Here is an 11,443-nt window from a genome sequence, read left to right as displayed (position 1 = left end):
CCTGACATCAATGGTCGCAGAACCAGGACGTGATATGCACCAGCAGCTCATATGACAATCCACCACCTGCTCCCAAGGCTTCATTTGACCTGGGGGCACGGGGGGGGGGGGAGATAAACAGGTTCTATACCTTGCCCAGGGATGACCTGCAGGCTAGCAGAGGGAAAAACCGCCTTACGTCTCCTTTGGTAGAGACGTATCTCCAACCCGCCACCCAAACAAGTAATACACTCACTACTTCTTGGAAATTGATACTGAATTTACACTCCTCCACAAAAAGAATTATTGTGTACCTTTCATCGAGGGTTGTCATTGTGCTTATTCTGTTCTACCACAAGGGGTGGCTCTAAGTCTAGTAAACTTCCACAAAGAGTCTAAATTTACAGTCTCTGTCTAGGGGTTGACACTGGCTCAAGATTACTCAGTATTCCCACCAATGCTATAGCTGCAACTTATCTGTGTTCTCCAGCTGGAAGCTAGGTCTAAGCTTATTATATGTGTATTCCCCACAAGCAGTTGGCACCAAGTCTGCCTAACATGTGATTCATACAAAGCTTACTGTGGCCATGTTGTAAATTGGTTCTAAGTCTAATGTATTTCTTAACAGGAGTTTGGATTAAATTGACTGAGTTCCCTCATCAGAGGTTGACCATTAATCAGAATCAGAATCAGGTTTATTATCACCAGCATGTGTCATGAAATTTGTTAACTTAGCAGCAGCAGTTCAATGCAATACAGGATAATACAGAAAGAAAAAAATCAATTACAGTATTGAATAGATTAAACATCGTGCAAAAAGAACAGAAATAATATATATTAAAAAAGTGAGGTAGTGTTCATGGGTTCAATGTCCAATTAGGAATCAGATGGCAGAGGGGAAGAAGCTGTTCCTGAATCGCTGAGTGTGTGCCTTTACCCTCCTGTACCTCCTACCTGATGGTAACAGTGAGAAAAGGGCATGCCTTGGATGCTGGAGGTCCTTAATAATGGACGCTGCCTTTCTGAGACACTGCTCCTTGAAGATGTCCTGGGTACTTTGTAGGCTGGTACCCAAGATGGAGCTGACTAGATTTATGACCCTCTGCAGCTTCTTTTGCTCCCCGCCCATACCAGACAGTGATGCAGCCTGTCAGAATGCTCTCCATGGTACATCTGTAGAAGTTTTTTGAGTGTACTTGTTGACATACCAAATCTCTTCAAACTCATGATGAGGTATAGTCTTGCCTTCTTTATAACTGGATCAATGTGTTGGGACCAGGTTAAATCTTCAGAGATCTTGACACCTAGAAACTGCTCACTCTCTCCACTTCTGATCCCTCTATGAGGATTGGTATGTGTTCCTTTGTCTTACCCTCCCTGAGGTCCACAATCACCTCTTTTGTCTTACTGACATTAAGTGCCTCTGCTTCCTCTAAAGAGGTTGTATCACCAAAGATCCAAGGATAACTGACGCAATCTACTTTAAATATAGGGCGGCGCACTGTAGCGTAAACATAGTAAAGCGCCAGCGACACACATAAAAGTTGTTAGTGAACGCAGCAGGCCAGGCATCTCTAGGAAGAGGAAGAATTTCAACCCTAATGCTTGAAATTCCAGCATCTGCAGATTTCCTCGTGTTTGCGTCTTCAAAGCGCCAGAGCCCCGAGTTCAATTCCCGCCTCTGTCAGTAAAGAGTTGGCACATTCTCCCCGTGACCACGTGGATTTCCTCCAGGTTCTCCCGTTTCTTCCCACATCCCATAGGCGTACGGGTTAGTAGGTTACAAACGCGAGAAAGTTTGCAAATGCTGGACATCCAAAGCAACACACACAAAATGCTGCAGGACCATAGCAGGTTAGGCAGTATCTATGGAAAAGAGTAATCAGTTAAGGTTTCGAACCGAGACCCTTCTGCAGGGCTCATTATTCGGGTTAGTAGCTTAAGTGGTCACGAGGGCGGTGTGCGTTTGTTGGTCCGGAAGGCCCAGTTACCTCGCTATATCTCTAAATTTAAAAAAATCCTCACGACAGGCTGTCACAATATTTGGATATCGCTCGCAAGATGTTGGTATTAACAGGGCTCCATACGTGTTCCGTCTAAGTTTAATACGTTCCCTCATAGCAGTTCGTTTAGAAGAAACAGGGTTCTCCTCTGCCGAAGTTAGCAGTAGGTACACTGAATGCTGGCAGCGTTCACCGTGTTCCCCGGCAAGGTGTTGGCACTATACACAGGCTTTACTTTGCAGAGCCAAGCGAAGTCGGTTCCGACACTCCAGCAACCTCTCGATTTGCTTGGGCTACACCAGATAGGCGGGAACAATGCTTACAGAGAAAGAACACACCCACAGATAGGCAGGCTCAGAGACGGCGATCGGGCTCGGCAGGGAAGTTGGCTGGGACGGAGCCCTTCAAAAGTTTATTCGCGGAAACCTCTCCCCCCGAACTTGCAGTTTCTTTTTGTTGTGCCAACTCGACCTTCGCAACGCGGGGCTGTTTTCTCTCGACGAAGATGAGATACCAGTGCCTGGTCTTGATTTAGAGTTAGAGTTTGAGTTTCGGTAATCACCTGGAAGTCAAGGGCCGAATCCTGCTCGTGTTTGTAGGGCGTGTTTTCTTCTCTCTACTTTTGCCCTACTGGTTTTCTTCCCCCACGCTGATACCGACACAACTGCAGAGATGAGTAGCTTTGATTCGGACGAGGATCAGTTGAAGATGGAAGAATTTCGTGACGGTGAGTCATCTCTGGTTAAGTGGTTACAATTTCGCAATTTCGTGTTGTTCTAAAGACAAAAAAAAACAAAGCTTTGGAGCAAATTCACTGTTGACCATTTCCAGCTGCTCATCTCCAGTGGGAATCGGAAGCGCGGGGTGTGGAAAAGGGTCCCCGCCCTGTGTGAGCACATTTAACTGTTGAGTGAAAGAACCCAGTGGGTCAGACAGCATCCGTGGTGAGTCAAAGACCCAGGATGGTCCTTACAGCCGGGGAGTCTTTAAAGGACGGTCCTTTAGAACAGAGATGAGGAGTTATTTCTTTAGCCTGAGGATGGTAAATCTGTGGAATTCATTGCCACAGATGGCTGTGAAGGCTAAGTCATTGGGTATACTTAAAGTGGAGATTGATAGGTTCTTGATTAGTCAGAGCATCAAAGCTTATGGAGAGATGACAGGAAAATGGGATTGAGAGGGATAATAAATCAGCCATGATGGAATGGCAAATTAGTTTAACTCTGCCCATTGGTTTAACTCTGCATCTGTGCCTTTGGTAGATGTTCCCAGTTCTAAGATAACTGGAAATGTTGGTTCTCTGAACCTGTTGAACACTCAGTCCTAAAGAGCGATCGTTCTCGGCCAATGATGAGGTGTTGTCCTTCAGACCATGTTGCATGCATGTAGATGATGTTGGAACAATGTAAGAGGCTGCAGATGGAAAGGCCAATATTGGCGTGGATGAAGAATTAATGTGACAGGCAAATGAAGCTTGTGGTTACCACAGGATGCTGGATCTCTGAAGTAGTTTGATGTATTTCACATGGAGGAGAGTAGATTATATGTACCAATCTGGAAGAAATGCAGGAACTCTCCTGGTTACAACTATAAATCAAACAGCTCACATGTTGGAAATGCCACTACCTGATAAAGGGACCTACTTTGTTAGGCACCTTCACTCCATACATGGAATTTCCCCATGACCAGTCATTTTAATTTGACTTCCCATTCTTATTCTGACATGTCCATCTGTGGCTTCAACTGCCATGATGAGGCCACCATCAGATTGGAGGAGCAACATCTCATATTCTGTTTGGGTAGCTGCCAATTTGACACCATGAACATTGATTTCTCCAACTTCCAATAATTCCTCTCCCTCCTCCACTTTCACTCTACCATTCTCCATTCTGGCTCCCCTCTTACCTCTCCACTCCTCCCTTCTCCTCACTTGCCCTTCACCTCCCTCTAGCACTTCTTTCCTTTGTCTCATGGTTGACTGTCCTCTCCTATCAGATTTCTTATTCTTCAGCCCTTTACCTTTCCCACTTATCACCCCCCAGCTTCTCACTTCATCACCCTCCCTCCCACCTGGTCTCACCTATCACCTGCCAGCTTGTACACCTTTACCTCCCCCACCTTCTTATTCTGGTTTCTTCCCTCTTCCTTTCCAGTCCTGATGAAGAGTCTTGGCCAAAAACATTGACTGTTTATTCCTTTCCGTGTATACTACCTGAGCTGCTGATTTCCTCCAGTATATTGTCTGTTGCTCTGGATTTCCAGCATTTGGAGATAATCTTGTGTTTATCACTTAACCATTCAGTTTTCCCTGAAAGATGCACTGATATCACCGCAGACCGAGTTTCCACATGGAAGAAAATGCATGCAGTCCCACAGCAGCACCCCCCCCCCCCCATTCCCTGCTGCCCTCCAAAACTCTCCTTTCTGTGTTCAGGCTGCTGATAAGTAGGATGTTTCTGGGACAACCCAGACAAGAGAATCTGTTTCAGCAGGGAAAAAATACCTGGCTGTTGGGAGGGAAGAGATTAAAGGGCAGTTATTGCATTTCATGCAGTTGCATGTGAAATTGCCGTCAGGAAGAGAGTGAGTATTGCTGGAGGTGGAACAGTGTTCCCTGACTGGAGATTAACCAGAGGTTTACTCTCCTTCCCTCAAAAGAGGTCAGGTCCAAATTTAAAGGCGCAAACACGAGAAAATCTGCAGATGCTGAAAATTCAAGTCCTGACAAAGGGTCTCGGCCTGAAACGTCGACTGTACTCCTTCCTATAGATGCTGCCCGGCCTGCTGTGTTCACCAGCATTTTGTGTGTGCTGCTAGGTCTAAATTTACTGTAATCTCCACAAGAGGCTGGCACTGTGTTCCCCCCACAAGATGTTGGTGTAAGTGGGGAAAATGGTCAATAAATGTGGACAATGGAACAAGTGTGGTTGAGACCTCTGCTATCTAAGGGTAAGAATGGAAGATGACCTCTTCGAAGCACTGATGCAGAGTTGAATTTGTAGAAACATCCCATTGATATCATTGTTTAGAGAGGGATCTAAATTACTTGACCTATTGAAATTGACTAGTTTTGAGACTTGGTTCAAAACACTTCTATTATATAGATTTATAATCTACCTTCATAGGAGCATAAGGCCCATGTGGTACCTCTGGCCATCTGACACTTTGTTATTCATCATGGTTGACCTACCTCAGCACCATTTTGCAGGACAATATCAATACCATTTGCTTCCCTTAGTATTCAGAAACTTATCAATCTATATTTTGAATGAAGTCAATGATTGATTCTCTATAGACTAGAAAATTCCAAACATTCACCATTCTCTCACAGAAGACATTTTTACCTATCTCAGTTCTAAACAGCCTACTTGTTATTCCAAAATTAAGCTCTCTTCTCCCTGTTGCCATCAGGTAGAAGGTACAAGAGCTTCAGAACTCACACCACCAGGTTCCAGAACAGTACTACACCTCAACCATCGGGCTCTTGGACGCAGGGAATAACTACACTCACTTGTCCATCCATTGAGATGTTCCCATAACCAAAGATCTCACTCTAAGGACTCTTTATCTCGTTATCTCATGTTCTCATTATTTATTGCTATTTATTTATTTTTGTATTTGCACAGTTTGTTGTCTTCTGTCGTCTGGCTGATCTTTCATTGATCCTGTTATACAGTACACGAGGAATTCTGCAGATGCTAGAAATTCAAGCAACACACAAAGTTGCTGGTGAACGCAGCAGGCCAGGCAGCAATTTTGATGTGTGTTGCTATTATACAGTAGTTACTTTTCTATAGATTTGCTGAGTATGCCCACAGGAAAATTAATCTCAGGGTTGTATATGGTGATGTATATGTACTTTGATAATAAAGTTTACTTTTTGACTTGCTTTTGATCTTCAAGTTCCCCAGCCAAGAGAAACATCCTCTTTGAACTGACCTTTTGAGCCTTGGAAGACTTTTGAATGTTTTACAGAGATCACGTCTCACTTTATTAAATTGTACTTGTCCTTGAGCTCCTCAGCCAAGGGAAATATTTCCTCTGAATCCACCCTTTTGAGTTTTGGAAGGCTTTTGGACACCTCTCATTTTACTAAATTCTAAGAAATTGGGCTTGGTTATTCAGTTTCACCTCATCTTGTAACTCTGCAATGTTCTGAGCCAGTCCATTAATCTTAACTGCACATCTTTTTATATGCAAGGAGAGCAAAACTGTACACAGTGCTAAGATATGATCTCACCAGGGTCCTATATAATCTCGATAAGATCTCCTCATAGTGCATATAAATCTTCTTTCAACTAAAATTAACATACCATTTACCCTGCTTGCTGCATCCGGCTGTTAGCATTTAAGTTCAAGTCATTTTGAGTTCAGGTTTAATTGTCATTCAGTCATACACATGAATACAGAGTTCCCTTGGGGTTAAGGTGCAAAACACAGTACCAACAGTCACACACAGGACATAGAGTTACAATTACAGAAAATATACTGTGCAGTCATAACAAAATAGTATAGCCCAAGTCCCTGAGTGTCATGGCCTGTAGATTGATGGTGCATGGATGTTGTTCTGGAGCCATGTTTCCATAAGAACAAGCCCGCAGCAGTTCCTCATCACGCGTTGGTGCAACAGCAGGCAAATACAATGCAGCTTCTCATCCACTTAGCAGACACTGGAGGACCGCACCGAGGAGAGGGACCAAGCCCCAACCCAGCATGGATTACAGCACACCCATCCTGCCTCTGCTCTCTCCCCTCTCCCACAATGAGTGATTGCATCCAAGGAAGGCCAGGTCTTTTTAAATATACACATGAACCAATCTGGCATCATTTAAACAATATCCTGTTTTTCTGTTTGTACACTGAAGTGAATGATCCCTCTTTTGTTGGACATAAAGAAAAGACATCATTAAGTGTCAATATTATTTTAACATGGTGTATTCTGTTACAATTGAGAACTAGATTAGTGTGGAGTTTAACTCACTTTTATCGACAAAAGAGTAAGAAAAGATGCCTATGATCACACCGTCAATGAGGAGAATGCTTACTCCCCGTTACGCTGCCGGCATTGAGGGCAGCAATGAAGGTCCTCCATCTCTAATGGTGTCCACAGCTTCCTTCACATCATCAGTAGCTTCTTCTTAGTTTTCATACTGTCAGTCACGCAAGTCCCAGGTGGAGACTCAGGAATACTGTCGCACTCAGATGTAGAAGAATTTTTCATTGCCATTCCTGTTTTGTTTTACCAGTCAGGGTTGTTAGCCCTGAGCTGAACCCGAAGTGCCGGTGCACCACTCTTAGTCTGGCCTCTACCCTTTGACCCTAGGTGACCCTACCAAGAGCCAAAGCATAAAGCCCTGACTCCTGCGAGCATAGCTTTGCGGGTCATTGGGGTAAGGAAGTCTCCAAACCTTACGGTAAGGATGTGGTCCTCTTGGAGGAATGAGGAGAATGTAAAATAGGAATTGCAGATGAACAAAGTACAGAAGGCTCAGGGTGTTTTTCACCACAGATCAGAAGAAGTGTTTTGAAAGATCAGGGAATTGAGAACGATTTGGAACTGAAGCAGAAGAGGATATAAGCCCTGGCCAGATCAATTATGATTATTTTGACTAATGGGGCAGGATTGCATGGATTACTCACCCTCCTAATTTCTTACGGTCTTACACTCAGTGGCCATTTTATTAGATGCACCTGTACACCTGCTCATTAATGCAAATATCTAATCAGCCAATCGTATGGCACAACTCAATGCATAAAAGCATGCAGACATGGTCAAGAGGTTCATTTGTTGTTCAGACCAAACATCAGAATGGGGCAGAAATATGATCTAAGTGACTTTGACCGTGGAATGATTGTTGGTGCCAGACAGGGTGGTTTGAGTATCTCGGAAATTGCTGACCTCCTGGGATTTTCACACACAACAGTCTCTAGAGCAAGGGTTCCCACCTGAAGTCCGCAGAGCATTCAGTTTATGCTAGGGGTTCATGGCATGTGTGAGCACTTGGCCAAGTGGTTAAGGCATTGGACTAGCTACCTGAAGGTCGTGAGTTCAGGCCCCAGCCAAGGGAACGTGTTGTGTCCTTTAGCAAGGCACTTCATCACACATTGACCTGCGACGACACCGGTGCCAAGCTGTATGGGTCCTAATGAGTCCTAATGCCCTTCCCTTGGACAACATTGGTGTCGTGGAGAGCAGATGCTTGCAGCATGGGCAGCTGCTGGTCTTCCACACAACCTTGCCCAGGCCTGCGCCCTGGAGAGTGAAGACTTTCCAGGCGCAGATCCATGGTCTCGCAAGACTAACGGATGCCTTTAGTCATAGCATAAGAAAGTCTGGGAACCCTTGCTCTAGAGTTTACATGGGTGAAAGTGCCTTGATAATGAGAGAGGTCAGAGGAGAGTGAATAGACTTCCTATACAAGCTGACAGGAAGGCAACTGTAACTCAGATATCTACGTGTTACAACAGTGGTGTGTAGAAGAGCATCTCTGAATGCAGAATATGTAGAACCTCGAACCAGAAGGGCTAGAACAGCAGAAGACCACAAAGATACACTCAATAGCCACTTTATTAGGTACAGGAAGTACTTTATTAGGTGCCTAAAATAGTGGCTGCTGAGTATGTGTTCTTGTGGACAGCTACAAACAAAAATTGCATTATAATTGAAGGAAAGTGTATCGGTGTGGGATGATTAACTTTTGACAGCAAGTGCCAGTCCAAGTAATATTGTTTTTAAAGACCCACCCTTAAGAAGTCAGAAAGATCATGTAACTGATTGTGCTATCTTTTAACCTGGAATACTTATTGATAGCTATTGAAAGATTTTGTTAATGTAACCGAAAATTGCTTAAAATAGAAATAAAATGGAATAATGTACCTGATTCATTATTAATGATGTGAATTTTCTGCGTTTGTTTGCTGGTTAATAATGTATAAGGAAAGCAACATCTCAGTGAATTAAGAAAGAAACATCCAAACAATATTTATTGTTGTTCCTTTTCGTGCCTTGTGGCGCATCGGCCCGCAACCTTGCCGATTCTTTAGCGTTTTTGGCTCTTTTTTACGAGGCCGAGTTACTAACTCAATGCTCAATCCAGCACGGATGGAAGCCGTTCGGATTCAAACTACTCACCTTGAAGTCCAGCACAGATGTCACCACACCACCAGCCAGCTTGAACAATATTTATAAAGCTGTAAAACTGTGGGTGTAATACTGTGTGGAAACAGTATTTTCCATGCATGATCTATGTTTTTATTTAACTCTTGCTATGTAACTGGTTAAAATAAGAATATTTACAAAAAGCCTCTCATTTTTTCTTACCTATTATAGCTCTCTGACAAGCATTCTCTTTATTCACTGTACTTCTACCTCCAGAAGGTATAAAGAGGAAAATTCATGCATCACTTCAAGTTTATTGTCATTCAACCATAGATAAATACACAATTAAATGAAACATCGTTTCTCTGGGAAGAAGGTGCAAAAACAGGACACATAGTTATGACTCAGCACATAGAGTCACAAAATAATATTCACACAGGTCCCTGAGTGGCCTGGCCTGTAGATTGACAGGTTAGCATAAAGTTTGAGGGGGATGTTTATGTAAGAGAGTATAATGTGTCTGGCACTATGATGATAAAACAAACAGTCCTGCGAATATGTGAAAGAGCAGCAGTAAAAGATGAGAAAGTGACTGAGTGCAGGATGAGATGAGTCGGGCTGTTGGAGGACATGGGGGTACACGTGTGCTGGGTGGTAGCAGACTGTCAAGAAGTCCAGCAGCCTGGGGGAAGCTTTTAAACTTCCTCATTTGATTTGGATGCAAACAACAGGAATTCTGCAGATGCTGGAAATTCAAGCAACACACATAAAAGTTGCTGGTGAATGCAGCAGGCCAGGCAGCATCTCTAGGAAACGCAGCAGGCCAGGCAGCGTCTCTAGGAACGCAGCAGGCCAGGCAGCATCTCTATCCTCCCGCCACCCCACTAGGAATAGGGTTCCCCTGGTCCTCACCTACCACCCCACCAGCCTCCGGGTCCAACATATTATTCTCCGTAACTTCCGCCACCTCCGACGGGATCCCACCACTAAGCACATCTTTCCCTCCCCCCCTCTCTCTGCATTCCACAGGGATCGCTCCCTACGCAACTCCCTTGTCCATTCGTCCCCCCCATCCCTCCCCACTGATCTCCCTCCTGGCACTTATCCGTGTAAGCGGAACAAGTGCTACACATGCCCTTACACTTCCTCCCTTACCACCATTCAGGGCCCCAAACAGTCCTTCCAGGTGAGGCAACACTTCACCTGTGAGTCGGCTGGGGTGATATACTGCATCTGGTGCTCCCGATGTGGCCTTTTATATATTGGCGAGACCCGACGCAGACTGGGAGACCGCTTTGCTGAACATCTATGCTCTGTCCGCCAGAGAAAGCAGGATCTCCCAGTGGCCACACATTTTAATTCCACATCCCATTCCCATTCTGACATGTCTATCCACGGCCTCCTCTACTGTAAAGATGAAGCCACACTCAGGTTGGAGGAACAACACCTTATATTCCGTCTGGGTAGCCTCCAACCTGATGGCATGAAAATTGACTTCTCTAACTTCTGCTAATGCACCACCTCCCCCTCGTACCCCATCTGTTACTTATTTTTATACACACATTCTTTCTCTCTCTCTCTCCTTTTTCTCCCTCTGTCCCTCTGAATATACCCCTTGCCCATCCTCTGGGTGCCCCCCCCTTTTCCTTCTCCCGAGGCCTCCTGTCCCATGATCCTCTCATATCCCCTTTTGCCTATCACCTGTCCAGCTCTTGGCTCCATCCCTCCCCCTCCTGTCTTCTCCTATCATTTTGGATCTCCCCCTCCCCCCTCCCACTTTCAAATCCCTTACTCACTCTTCCTTCAGTTAGTCCTGACGAAGGGTCTCGGCCTGAAACGTCGACTGCACCTCTTCCTAGAGATGCTGCCTGGCCTGTTGCATTCACCAGCAACTTTTATGTGTGTCAATTGATTTGGATGAAGGTTTTTGAGCTTTTTGTGTAAAATGTGCTATAGATATTGAACTTTTGGTGGTGTTAGGGAAACGGGCAATACTGAATCTGGAGCTTTACATAAACTCCAACGAAATTTCCTTTTCATTAACATGTCCTCTCAAAATGTCTGTGGCCCTGCTAATTTTATTCAGATGGAACACTTAACTACTCACATCTGTGGGCAGGTGGCCAGTTGGATTAATTTTTGATCTGTAGCCAACCAAATCTGATTTTGTGTGAACACATTCAACAGACAGAATCCTGCTAAAACTAATGTGGCTTGAGCAACAGCTAGACTAGAGACTTATTGCTGTCTCATTTGCAGAGATGTATTTGCCAAGGACACGTGCTGACCAATATCCCCAGTGCCCACTTGTTGTTATTCCCTGACTCTGAATAATTCTGTGTCCTTTTTTGGAGAGTGAGCT

At 44.5% G+C, this 11,443-nt stretch overlaps 1 protein-coding gene across 2 annotated transcripts in view; it reads left to right on the top strand.

The window, feature by feature from the left end:
* The first annotated feature begins 2,209 nt into the window (after positions 1-2,209).
* ano6 (anoctamin 6) overlaps positions 2,210-11,443 on the top strand; it is a 171,529-nt gene continuing 162,295 nt past the window's right edge. The window contains exon 1 of one of the 2 annotated variants that reach the window (XM_072267430.1): positions 2,210-2,709. In XM_072267430.1, coding sequence (XP_072123531.1) covers positions 2,655-2,709 — 55 coding nt within the window. In that variant the 5' untranslated portion in view covers positions 2,210-2,654. The remainder of the gene's footprint in view (positions 2,710-11,443) is intronic. The other variant, XM_072267431.1, reaches the window with a different exon arrangement.

This window comes from Mobula birostris, chromosome 9 (genome assembly GCF_030028105.1).
Source record: "Mobula birostris isolate sMobBir1 chromosome 9, sMobBir1.hap1, whole genome shotgun sequence".
In the NCBI taxonomy this organism is placed as follows: domain Eukaryota; kingdom Metazoa; phylum Chordata; class Chondrichthyes; order Myliobatiformes; family Myliobatidae; genus Mobula; species Mobula birostris.
This window is presented reverse-complemented; position numbering and strand designations above follow the sequence as displayed.